Source organism: Callithrix jacchus, chromosome 5 (assembly GCF_049354715.1).
Source record: "Callithrix jacchus isolate 240 chromosome 5, calJac240_pri, whole genome shotgun sequence".
Lineage (NCBI taxonomy): Eukaryota > Metazoa > Chordata > Mammalia > Primates > Cebidae > Callithrix > Callithrix jacchus.
In genome coordinates this window covers 88,959,632-88,972,927 of record NC_133506.1, presented here as the reverse complement: position 1 = coordinate 88,972,927, position 13,296 = coordinate 88,959,632, and the positions used below count along the sequence as shown (strand labels likewise).

The 13,296-nt window shown below is 45.5% G+C and overlaps 1 protein-coding gene across 7 annotated transcripts in view; it reads right to left on the bottom strand.

Annotated features, from left to right (window-relative positions):
- Positions 1-13,296, bottom strand: part of MAP3K3 (mitogen-activated protein kinase kinase kinase 3) — a 91,498-nt gene that overhangs the window by 5,045 nt on the left and 73,157 nt on the right. For 5 of the 7 annotated variants that reach the window (XM_078373505.1, XM_035300415.3, XM_035300419.3 and 2 more), the window contains 7 exons: positions 8,604-8,737; positions 4,815-4,888; positions 2,883-2,950; positions 2,618-2,710; positions 1,821-2,012; positions 1,128-1,276; positions 297-428 (listed from right to left, as the gene is read on the bottom strand). In XM_078373505.1, coding sequence (XP_078229631.1) covers positions 297-428; positions 1,128-1,276; positions 1,821-2,012; positions 2,618-2,710; positions 2,883-2,950; positions 4,815-4,888; positions 8,604-8,737 — 842 coding nt within the window. The remainder of the gene's footprint in view (positions 1-296; positions 429-1,127; positions 1,277-1,820; positions 2,013-2,617; positions 2,711-2,882; positions 2,951-4,814; positions 4,889-8,603; positions 8,738-13,296) is intronic. The other 2 variants (XM_035300416.3, XM_035300418.3) reach the window with 1 other exon arrangement.

Here is a 13,296-nt window from a genome sequence, read left to right as displayed (position 1 = left end):
CAGGAGCAGGGAGGCCTGTCTGCTCCAGATGAAGGCTGCATTTACTGGGCAGTGAGCCAGTCCTACATGCTTCAGAGGAGGGCTGGGCCTAGGGCAGTTGTCATCATACTCCCACTGCAGCCTGAGGCAGGGCCCTCTTGACTCCAAGACCCACCATCACCTCATTTTGCTGCTCTGGGCCTCTGGAGCCTCAGGTGATCACACTCCTATCCAAGGTGACCCTTCTCCTGCAGGCTCTGCCCCCCAGGTCAGGCCCTCTTGTGTGTGTGTCTCATATGCATTCAAGGGGCACGTACCCCTGGCATGTACTCCATGAAGATGGTCAGGGTCTTCTCAGCACGGTCCCGCAGACAGCCATAGTACTGCACGATGCGCTCATGCTGCAAGTTCTTTAGCAACTGGATCTCACACTCCAGAGCACTCACCTCCTAGGGGAGGGGTCAGTGGTTGCCTCAGCTCTCAGGGCCCCAGTTCTGCCTGCCTGGGTTCAGCCCAACTTGCCCTAGTTAATAATGGCCTCACAAGGGTCTGCCTTGGGAACTGCAGCTGGAGAAAAGGAGGACTCTCTTAACTGTCTAGCCCTTGGCCACAATGCTAGGAAGGCCTTGGGATGGTGGCACTCCCATGCATGGAAGGAGGCAGGGAGGTGGGAGAAGGGGCTGTGGGTGCTTAGCTAAGGTAACTGCTGTTTGTGCACTCCAACTGAAGTGTAAGCCATGCTGAAAGCTGAACTGTAAAGTCAGGCCATATGATTTTTCCTTTAGAGCTGGACCAAGTCAAGGAATGCCACAACTCCTTCCTGGGCTGAGGGCTAGGGAGAGAGATTTGTCTGGTGGAGAGCAGGGAGTGCCCTTTGTGGCACAGGTCATCACCTCTCAGTTTGGGGTACTTGATACTTTGGCATCAGCTTAGTTCCTTATGCCTGACCCCTTCCCCAAGTGCTTGGTGTTCTTCAGAACACAGTCCTTTCACGCTGTGGCTAGGGCTAGGATAGAGAGGAGAGCTTGGGAAGAATGATGGAGGAAGCAACCCACAGCATCTCAAGCAACTACTACTTACTCTGTGTGGTAAGAGAGGCATTTTTGTTGAAAGGAGAGAACTGAAGTCAGACCACGGGGAAAGTGTACCTTGCTTGTCTCAGGACTGTCTGGGTCAAACTGGACCTGCTTGGAAGCAAGTTCACGTCCTGTGTCCACGTCATAGCACAAATAGACCCTGCCAAAGGCACCCTGGCCCAGGAGCTTTCCTCGGCGCCAATTGATGGGGGCACTGGGAGCTATAGGAGAACAGAAGGAAAGAGTATTACTTTGTGTGCACTATTTATGGATATCCCATTCATTCTCCAGGCACTCTATAATAGGGCCTCTGGCTCAGGCTCCCCCTCATCCAGCACCATCACATCATCTCTTAGTAGAGCATCTCCACCGCAATCTGGAGCAAGCCCAGTGCTCTAGTCACTGGGACCTAAAGTCAGAGTCCCAAGAAGCAGAGGATTGGCTACAGTCATGGTTAAATACTCTTCTGCATTGATCAAATACATTTGCTTCCAAAGCCCCTAAATATCTTACTATGGCAGGGATGAAAGGTATGCTCTTCCCTCATTTAAACATGGAAAAACTAAAGATTAGAGAGAGGAGGCTTGTCACACAATAGTGGAGCCAGGCTTCAGGCACTTGGAGACTTATCCCATGTGGTGTGTATGGGCCAAAGCCACCACCTGCTGAGCCTAAGTAAGGGTCCCAGGGGCCCAGCTGTTCTGCCCCTGTAGCTTGTCTGAGACAGCCTGGACAGTCTCCTCCTAGACAGGGACAGCTCCTCACACTTGGTTGGCACATTCCTCTCCTGCACAGAGAGGGAATTCTCGCTGTCTGCACTCCGCAGGCGCCCACGGGGGTCCAGGTATTGCACAGCTAGACCCATGTTCTCGCCATTTGTGCTCAGGGAGCGGCTGGAGGGCACCAGGGTGAACAAGTTGCCTTGATGACGCCGTATTCGGGGAAATGTTCTTCTGCCTGAAAGGGTGCAAGGGCCAGAGTAGAGCAAGTCAGACTGGGGGCTATGAGGCTGAATGTACAAACCAGGTTGGAGCCAGAAGTGATAGATAGATAATACCAGCTCCAGCACACCCTATCCCCACTCCCACCTGACTCATTCCACACAGGCTGCTGTCCCAAGCACTCCAAGAATCAGGAGAAAAGCGGAAATTAAGAAGTAGTCTGGTTCAGGGAGATCTGGCCAAAGGGAAGGCACATGGCTGGCCTGTGGGCTCCCAATTACTTGCAAGGTCAAGCCACACCCAAAGGCATCAATTTCCTTGCATCTTACTCCTTAACCCTCTGTAGGCCCCAGGCCACCTGCTGCTGCGAAGCGGAAGAGGGCATGGGATAGGTTTGGCTCCAACAAAGGTCAGAGTTCCCAGTGGCAGCATCTTGTTCTACAAATACTATTTTCTCTGTTTTTGTTTTTGTTTATTTCCTGTCTCCCATGGCTCAAGTCTGGGCCACAATTCCTCAGGAGTGAAGGAAAATACAGACGCTGGATGGACGGGCCCACCCCCCTCATGGCAGCTCATCCTTTCTTGGGGCAGTCAGCAGGGGGCAGGTGAAGGAGTACTCACCATCGCTGTAGTCTTTGTGGTGCACAGACACATGGTAGCGCCGGGGGTAGGTTCCACCTTTGACCCCTTTGTCATAGAGCTGAGTTTCCCGATCTGAGTAAGAACAGGGAATCACTGGCTTCTGGGTAGGTCAATGTGAGTCACTTAAGCCCCCAAGTCACCTGAGATCTCAAAGCAGCAAGCCTCAGTAGAGCTATTGAGTCAGAACCACCTGGGGTCCCACCTAGACACCCTGCATTGCCTACTCAGGCTTTGTGGAACTCACCTGAGTATTCCTGTCTGTTGTCAGGGAAGCTCTGGGCACGGGACATTCGTGATTTCCGGAAGGATGGGCTGGAGAAAACAAGAAGAAATAAAAAACAGACTCCCTGCACACTTCCACAGCAACCCAGCAGGGCGTCCATGTGGTCTCCCTTTCTAACCCCTGCCACAGTGTTAGGTGGGAGAAGCATATTTTGTGGGGAACAGCCCTTTTGTGTCCAGCTCCTGCGTTCTCCACCCTCCCTTCACTACTCTATAACCTAATCTGACAGCACCCTGAGTGGCACATCTCCCTCATCTGACCCAACTCCTGCCTGGCTGCACAGACCTCTTCCTCCTTGCCCTTTCTTCCTACATCTGTTACAGGCAAAGAACTCCAAGAGAATCCTTTGCCCAGGGCAGTAATAAAAATAGCCAGAACGTCATTGTTTATAGGTTGCCGCTTTCTTATCTATTTTATAAAGTGAGCTTTTTCTCACTTAATCCTCAGAACGCTGTGAGGTAGCAAATACAGTATAATAAAAATAAGTCTGTGTTCTTGCTGCTAAATCAGTCATCTGTCAGCCTAGTCACCACCATTCCACTTTGGAGATGAGGAAACTGAAGAACAGGTTAAAAGACTTGTCTGAAGCCATTCAACTAATATTTATTTGGTGGAGCTGGGACTGGATCTGGGTCTGTCTGGTTCCCGATTTCATGCGCTTTCCCAGATCCCATGAAGGGAAGATGAGAGCCCTGAGCCCAAGTCAGGCTGGGCCTCAAGGAAGTAAGTCTGGATCATTCACAATGAAAATAAAAGAAAGTACTGTAGGGGCAGAGGAAAAAAACCAAGAATAAAGACGTGGGTAAATTCAACTATCTTTCCCAAGATCCACCTGAATGGCCTTTTTCCTTACACATGAGTGCTTAACTGGTCTTTTGTAGGGGCCACAGGTTAGAAACTCTCAAGGCAGTGGCAGAGGGGGGCCGCCCCCTCATTTCCCAACTACTAGACCTTATGTAGTCCACTCCTAGTCCCTGTCTTGGCAGAGCCTTCAGTCTACAACAGCAAGCCCTAGGACTCTTGCCTGTGCCTTCTTACTTCCCTGGTTGGAAAGCAAGCCCCAGACAAGGCTACACATTGGAAACCAAGTAACCATAACGGTATTCTATAATGTCTAAAGGGAAGACAGTGCTCATCAGTGCTCAGGTCTATTAGGCAAGACAATGCATATTTAGCCATAGTCACAAGATCACTACCCAAATGAACAATCAGTTACAAAAGTAAAAAAAAAAAACCCAACCTGCTCCATAGCTTCTGACCACAGTCTGAAACCCAGAAAGACTTGATCAAAACCGCTCTTGGGCATAATAAGGCAGAGTCCAGGGAGTACCAAGATCAACACCAAGGCCTCTCCAGACATACCCTTGCTATTTGGTATGTAAAGGTCACCACTTATTTCCTCCCAAAGTGTAAGAAGAAGATATACACCAAGCAGGCGGCGTGGTATGATAGGCATTCTAGATATTCTGTTTTCGGGTTTCAGTTTCTTACTCCCCGCCAAAAACACTTGGAGTGAAAAATGAAGATAAACCAATGGATGAGAATTCAGTTTTTCCCCTAAAACAGTGACAGTCCATTGCTTCTCAGTTCAGATCACAGCAGTGAAGCCAAAAGTACAAGAGCGGCATATATTATGTCGAAAGTCAAAACATGTAAAGCACTTAGAACAACAAAGCAAGTACTTAATAAATGAGCTGCTATTTTATAAGCTATTATTACATTCATTTAATTACACAATCATAACATTCTCATGGTGTTTGGGAAATTAAGGAGAAGGCTTTCCCAGACGCATTATGTTTTAACCCTGGGCCTGCAGAGCTAACTCTTCTTCCTCAACCCATCAGTTCCAAAAATGACTATGCATTACCCTCCAAACCACCCAAAGTCCCATACCTGTCTGCTGACCTGTCCAAGGATTGGCAGCTTCCAGACAAGGAATTTTCTGCACTGCTCAGGGGATCCAGCATCTGCAAGGCAAGTCATACAATGAAGCCACATCCCCAGCTCCAATTCCCCCATGACCCAAGCTTTATGGCAAAGCCCAGCAAATGGGCCTTTTTATCAAAATATGAAAGTGTCCTTTCTCTTTCCATGCAGTGGGAAGAATGGATAGGAAGGTATCATCCTCCCCCTTAGTTTGAAAGGCAAGTTTCTAGGAGGGAGAAAAATACTTGGCTGGCATCCCAAGAAGCTCTGGCAGGAGAGCAAAGCAGAGGCTCTGCTTTTCTGGTTGGCATGTTCTTGGCTCATTAACACTGGAGCCTGGCTCTGGAGATGGTACTACCCTGCTGAGCCTTCCAGTGAGTTTGGGTGGGACATTAATGCTTCTGTTTACACTCCGTAATTTATAATTTACAAAGACGAATATTGCCTCATTTCACAGATGGGCACTACAGGCCTAGAAAGGTTAGGAGACTTGTCTAAAGTCATAAAACTAAGTTAGTACACAGCTGATACCAGAATGAAAATGTCCCAGTTCCTGGTCCAATGCAGAGGTAATAGATATCTAAATATATTAAATATTTCTCTGGCCCATGGTCAAATGCAGCAACAAAATTAATTTTTCTTCAATCAATGTCCTGAAGATCCTCCTCTTCATTTTCTCTGCACAAAGGTGGGAGTGGGGTCTTTAATTCAGAATATTCATTATCTGAGCTCCAACATTAAACATTACATAGAGGCCAGGCTTGGTGACTCATGCCTGTAATCCTAGTACTTTGGGAGGCCAAGGCAGGAGGATCACTTGAGCTCAGGGCCTGGGCAACATAGTGAGACCTTGTCTCTGTTTAAAATTTTTTTAATTAATTTTTTAAAAATTACATAGGGAAACAAAGTATCAGAATTATGAAAATTCACTAACAACCTCCATAAAATTAGTTTCCAACTCAAATATTTTTCCCATTTAATACTAGCATCCGTCTCCACCCATAATTTCAAATGCTTTAGGTCATATTGTCACACGCGATTTTTAAAAATCTGCCAATCAAGGCAAATTGCAAAGTAAAACTGCAAATATTGCTAAGGATATAGACTATCTCAAGTGGATGAAACCAACATTGGAGAGAATCGCTTTCAATCTATCAGGTCCATATTTGGCAAATTTAGACCAGTTAACAGAGAAAAAGAAAATGGACAAATAAATAATAAGGCCAATGTGGTGGACTTATGAAAGGCCTTGGGGAAACTGCTGAGTCCTGTGAATTCTCTTGCAAAAAATGAGCTTCTTTATGGTCAGAAGTGAAGCAGGGAGTGAAGGACGTTACATTGTGCTAGCATTTTGTTGTTGCTGTTGTTCAAGACAGGGTCTCGTTCTGCCACCTAAGCTGGAGTGCAGTTCATTGCAGCCTAGGCTCAAGTGATCCTCCCACCTCAGCCTCCTGAGTAGCTGGGACTACAGGCATGTGTGCCACTATGCCCGGCTAATTCAAAAAGATTTTTTTTTGTATAGACAGGGTCTTCCTATATTGCCCAGGCTTGTCTTAAACTCTTGACCTCAAGCAATCCTCCTGCCTTGGCCTCAAAAAGGACTAGGATTACAAGCATGAACCACTGCACCCAGACTGGCATAAATTTTGTTAGAAAACTTAAGCCAAAAAATTAACATGAATCATACTTTATTCACTCAGAAATGAGTAAATAGATGCAATTATCACCTAAACCCAATTAAAGAAAAAACAAAATACACTTATCATACTTTCGCTTTTCAATAAAGTCACATTGGAATATTCTTTCATTACATACTATGCAACGTTTGCTCCTGTTCAGTGGATTGATCTCAAATGACCTGTTACCAGAAGCAATTCTCTTCAGCTAAAGAGGCAGGCACTGGAAGAGGACCTTGGCAATCTCTAGCCACTGCCTTCCTTGGCCTCTTTCTAAAAGTCTGTTCTCCCTAGGAGTCCTCCTACACTTTCCAGGGCCATGCAGGTAAAGTATAAAAGTGAAGGGGACAGAGTATAAGACCATGGAGAGGGACACAGACTTAGGGCAATCAAGCTCATCTGCAATCTCTGGAATTTTACACCCAAGTCACCCCAGAACAGCTGATGTCCAGAAGTGCCCTGGTTAGAGAAACTAGGAAGGATGGTCAGTAAAATGCCCAAGAAGGAACTCTGCAGCTAAAGGTACTCTAGGTCACTATTCCAAACACAAATTTATCTGGAAGGCAGGAGGATAGAAGGAAGAAGAGTACAAAGCGCTTCTCATAGCTTAGATAGTTTGAATAATGAAAGAAAAGTTACAAGAATCAGTTTTTGTAAAATCTCCTATGTGACAGCACTGGCCCATCTGTTGGACATTTTCTCCTTAAGAAATTTCCCCTTCTCTGGGAGCCGCAGTGGCTCCAGCCAGTTGTCCTGGCGCTTGAGGAGGCGAGGCTATGAGTTCAAGGCCAACCTGAACAACATAACAAGCTCTCATTGATTAACAAAAAAAAAAAAAAAGAAATTTCCCCTTCTCAGGCCAAATCCCAGAAAGTATAAGAACAGCCCTTTTTTTTTTTTTTTTTAACAATCAAAGCAAGCACATTAAAAAGACCAGAATGAAACTATAGATCTCACCCTTGCTGAGTTCACTAAGCCAAAGCCATTTGCATCAAGTAACCCACCAGTTTAAAAGCTAGCCATTAAAATGGCTGAGCCACTGTGGTGGACACACCCTAAGGTGATTACTTCCTCTACCAATTAGTCCCAATGAGCTAGCTGCCTTTCCCTTTAGTACAAGTAGAACCTGTGACTTGTTTCTAGCCAACAGACTATGGCAAAGAGGATGGAATATTCATTCCCATAATTATGTAATGTTTTATGACTCCATCTTTGCAGACTGGAGCAAGAAATTCTCCTGCTGGCCCTGAAGAAGCTGCCATGTTGTGAGAAGGCCCCACGGCAAGTAACAACAGGTGGCCTCTAGGAGAGAAACTCAGAGAAGCCCCTCAGTGACATCCAGAAGAAAAGAGGAATGACAGTCCTACAGCCACAAGAAACTGAATTCTGTCAAGAACCATCTGAGCTTGGAAGAGAACCCCAAACTCAAGAAAGGCAGGCAGCCTGGCTGACACCCTGGATTGCAGTCTTGTGTGACCCTCAGCAGAGGACTCACTTAAATCATGCCTAGACTCCTGACCCAGGGAAACTGGAAAATGATAAATGTATGTTGTTTTAAGCCTCTAGGTTTGTGGTAATTTGTTATGGAGCAATAGGTAACTAATACAACCGTCTACCATCATAAATGGTCAACCTAACCAATCCTACAGTGTAATTTTGATACGGTTTACTCCCTACCTTTTTCATCAAGAAGTGGCAAAACTAAAATATATCCAATAAAAAACATAACCTGTCAGTTTAAAACCAGGCATATGTTAAAACACTACTAAAATGAGCTGGGAGTGGTGGTGCCTTGCCTATAGTCCCAGCTACCTGGGGGAACAATGAGAGGACTACAATAAAGGAAAATCTGTTAAGTGTTCACCCAACAGCAACGAGACTACGTAGTTTAGATCCCATCTTTGGCAGAAATCGTTATTTGACCATTAAAAAGGGGTAATCCATATTTGGGCAGGCCTGGTTTATAAAAGAGCTTTCAAAATGGGGTACATGTTCTTCACTGTGACTACTGAGAGTCCCTTGGTATGACCTTGGTCTGCTGATACAGGCCACGGGCATATCCCAACCCCCCTATACTCACGCACTGTTCGCTGGTCTCTGGGATGAACTCCCCCTCACTGTTGATGCTGGTGTAGGACCCCTGCCGGGCAATGTGCTGCTGCCGCTCAGGAACATAGCCAGGGGGAGGTGAGCTTCGACCAAGGTTCTGGGAGCCTAGAACACATAAAGGAGGCTTTTTTTCAACAACAAAGCCCAGGATGTGTGGCCCAAGAGGAGCAGGTATGGGGCCAGCTCACACCAGGTCCCAGAGGTCAGGAATGTGACTCAGATGGGTCATGGCACTAACATCCAGCAGGTACCAGCTCCCTCAGACAAACAAAGTCTTTTCCTAACAGGAAACAAACTCCAGAGACAGAGCAGGCACTATGGCTTATGTGACCAAAAACCTTGGCACAAAACAGAAACCAGAATAACCCCTATGAGACCAATATTAGCTGGCAATATATATATAATTATTCCTTCATAATGTCACCTTCACTCTTCCTCTAGAGCACTAATGCCATAATGCCATTTCCTCCCATCAGCCAATGCATCAGTTTAGTCCTCTTGAATTTTGGGTCCCAGCAGTATTTTGAGGGTGGGGACCAGGAAAAGGTAACTGAATATACCTGGGCATCTCTCTCTGCTCTCCTGTTCCCTCAGCCATTATCTTCCCTTTTTGTTCTCTACCTGTATCAGGTAAAAAGGCCCTCCTGATGGTCTGACCAGGATCAAGAGGCAGGCTTCTCCATTCCTACCCACTCCCATGCTTCCTGGCTTATGAGTAATGATATTCTTTTTTTTTTTTTTTTTTTTTTTTTTTAATTGAGACAGGGTTTCACTATGTTGCTCAGGCTGGTCTGAGTAATGATTATCTCGCATTTATGTAGTGCTTTACTTTTTGTTACACATTCACAGTAATTAACCTCATTTGATTTTCAGCATCACTACAACAGAGGTTTGGCAAATATTTTTTGGGTGCCTGCTAAGTGGCAATCATTCCACAAGGTATTTTTACATTTGTTACTTCACTTAATCCTTTCAACAATCCTGAGAGGTAAGCATTTGCTTTACTTAACAGAGGAAAAAACAAAGACTCAATGAACTTAAATCTTAAAAAAAAAAACCCAAAACACCCAAAAACAATTATATATGTTTTACAGGTAAAAGAATATAAAACCACTGGGTGCGGTGGCTCAAGCCTATAATCCCAGCACTTTGGGAGGCTGAGGCAGGTTGATCACCTGAGACCGGGAGTTTGAGACCAACCTGACCAACATGAAGAAACCAGTCTGTACTACAAATACAAAATTAGCAGGGCATGGTGGTGCCTGTAATCCCAGCTACTCGGGAGGCTGAGGCAGAAGAATCGCTTGAATCCAGGAGGCAGAGGTTGCAGTGAGCCCAGATTGCGCCACTGCACTCCAGCCTGGGCAGTAAGAGCAAAACTCTGTCTTAAAAAAAAAAAAAAAAGATAGAATATAAAACCAATTTACAGGTACTTTCACCACATCAACTTGTAAAAAAACAGTTTGTCATCCTAACGTCAGTAAATGACAGAGGTGTACAGAGACACACATTGTAAGTCACTGAGCAATACATTTCTGTCACAACAGATTTTGAGTCTGAGAAATCAGGTCCTCCTTCCTCCTAGTCCAAGAGCTTTTCCTGATTGATTCTATTGCTTTCCATGATCAGAGGGAACAAAAATGAAGCCAAAAGTTTGCATCTCTTTTCCTTCCTAAGCTCACCAGACAAACCAGAAGAGCCAACTTTCGGAAGGTTTAAAAAAAGCTTTAACAAACAAAAAAAACACAACCAACCAAAAAAAAAAAACTTTAACAATACCCACACAAATATTTTTCGTAGCTTCAAACTTAAATATAGGATTCTAATCCTGAACCCTTTTCCTGTTCCGGAGGGAACAAATTTATCCTGTTATGCAGAAAACCAGAGACACAAGAGCCCTCCACTCCCTTATCTACCAGCCCTTACCTCTCCCACAACCCAGCAATTCCTAGACACCAGGAATAGCAGAAGTACCATCCCTCAACAATGCAGGCTACTTTCCTTGCTGGCTGGTTTCTCCAGTCTAGTTCAGGGGCTGTAGTACTACGTTTTCTGAAATGGAACTGCAAGCAAGATGCTCTGTGGAAATGGCTAAGGAAGCAAGAGAGATCAAGTTTGGTAGTTGGAGATCTAGAAGTACCTGACTCATTCTATTGTTTTGGGTTTTGTTTTTTTTTTTTTTTTTCCAGAGACAGGTCTCACTATGTTGCCCAGACTAGTCTTGAGCTCCTGGGCTCAGGAAATCCTCCCTCTTCAGCTACAGGCAGGTACCACCATGCCTGGCTTCCCTCCTTTCCTGATGCTAGAGCCCCAGTCCAGACCAGTTTTAGATAGAAAACTTGAGACAATGAGTTTTAGTTTTATATGTGTGTGTGTGTGTACATGTTTATTTTACATATATATATTTCTTGTCATTTAAAAGCTCATGTGTGGCCAGGTGCAGTGGTTCACACCTATAATCCTGACACTTTGAGAGGCAGGCGAAATGCTTGAGGTGAGGAGTTTGAGATCAGCCTGGGCAAAATGGTGAGACCCCATCTCTATTAAAAAAATCTTTTTAATTAGCCAGGCATGGTGGCACACACTTGTAGACCCAGATACTTGGGAGACTGAGGCAGGGGGATTGCTTGAGCTTGGGAGCTTGAGGCTGTAGTGAGCCGTGTTTGCACCAACGCACTCCAGCATGGGTGATGGAGTGAGACCCTGTCTCAAAGACAAAACAAAATGAAAGCTCATGTGGAGCCAGGAGCACTGAGCCTGTGCCTGGAAGTAGAGGTAGCACAACAGGGATCATGCATGTTCAGCAGAGGGTGCTCAAGAGCTCAGTTCAGGCTCTTTGAACGTCCTGGAAAAGAGGGTGAGCCTGACAGACTGAAGGGGCTCAACAAACTTCCTGAGCCAGAGAGACTCCCACTATTTCAAAAACCCTCAGAAGGAAGAAAAATATTTAATGGAAAAAAAGAATTGAGGGAAGGCTTGCTTATGTCCGTATGTGTACACTTTTAGAGATGGGGTCTTGCTGTGTTGCCTAGGTTGGGTTCAAGCCTTGGCTTCCCCAGGTGTTGGGATTAAAGGCATGATGAATGGCCACACCTGGCCAGAGGGTTGCTCTTTGAAAAACATTTTCTAAGAAGCTTAAACTATTGTTTTTCAATGACCTTCAAGAAACTTTTTCTTTTTGAGATGGAGTCTTGCTCTGTTGCCCAGGCTGGAGTGCAGTGGCACTCCAAGATTGTATCTTGGCTCAAGGCAACCTCTGCCTTCTGGGTTCAAGCAATTCTCCTGCCTCAGCCTTTCTAATAGCTGGGATTACAGGCGGCTGTCACCATACCCAGCTAATTTGTGTATTTTTAGTAGAGACAGGGTTTCACCATCTTGGCCAGGCTGGTCTCAAACTCCTGTCCTCAGGTGATCTACCTGCCTTGGCCTCCCAAAGTGCTGGGATTACAGGTGTGAACCACTGTACCCAGCTGAAACTCTTTTGATTCTTCTACATTAAGTCAGTTGTTCAGAACATATGGTTCATTTGGTTGTGCTGAACATGTTTTTATGAATTCACCACTGAGAATACTTCCAATCTCTGCTTGGACACATCACCCCAGTCTCCTTCCAAGGATGTCTCTATGGCAGGAAACCTAACATGTGGTCCCCAGTTATCTGGCTTCCCCACCTGACCCCAGAGTGGAGGCCAGAAACAAAATTGCTCTGAATGGCATAGAATTTTGCTGGATTTCCTGTCTCAACATCTCACTCACAGGGTAGAGGCCATCAATTCTGAGATAAAGTGGTATCTGAGACATGCCTTTGAAATAGTCTCAGTTAGCCCATGAAAGAGAATTTATCCACATTTTCTAAGCCCTAGCAGAAACTAAACTCACTCTGAGTATAAATTTAGGGATATTGTACTGTGAAACAGAGCAATAAAATCGGCCAAGGCAATTTTTTTTCTTAAAAAACACTGTCACTTCTCATTTAACCCTTACTATACCCTGGCTGTGGTGGTGCATTAGTATCATCCACATTGTGCAGAGGGAAACCTGAGGCCCAAAGCCATAAAGTGACTTAATGGTGGGGCTGAAGGTACTCAGTACAGTTCAGCCAAGGCAATTTGGGGACTATAATTTATTTCCAAAACGAGTAGGCATGCTGATCAACACAGTGGCACAAGGCAAAACCTCTCCCTGAACTGGCCAGGCCATCTGTTCCCCATGAGTAATCCCTACGGAGGATGGAGATCCCATCCACAAGAAAATATGACAGCCTGCCAGGTGTGAGAGAGAGGCTAACGTGGGGACTTCCTGGCAGCACAGGGGAAACGCAGTGCCATGTTTCTTTCTTTAGAATTCAGTGGTGTGATCATAGCTCATGAACTCCTGGGCTCAAGGGATCCTCCTGCTTTAGCCTCCCAAAGTGCTAGAATTACAGGTGTCAGCTACCTCCATAGTGCCATGTTTCATGCAGATCAAATTCAGGGTTGTTTTGTCCATGGTCATTTGGGAGTCAGAGATGAGGAATACAAAACGCCATTTGGTCAATGGAGGGCTTGGAGGCAAAGACAAAATGGAGGTTAGGGGAAATCTGAACCAAGGAAACTACTTTACCTTCCATTGATCCAGACCTCATAGACCCATGTACCTGGCTGCTTCCCTTGCCACTGTAACACA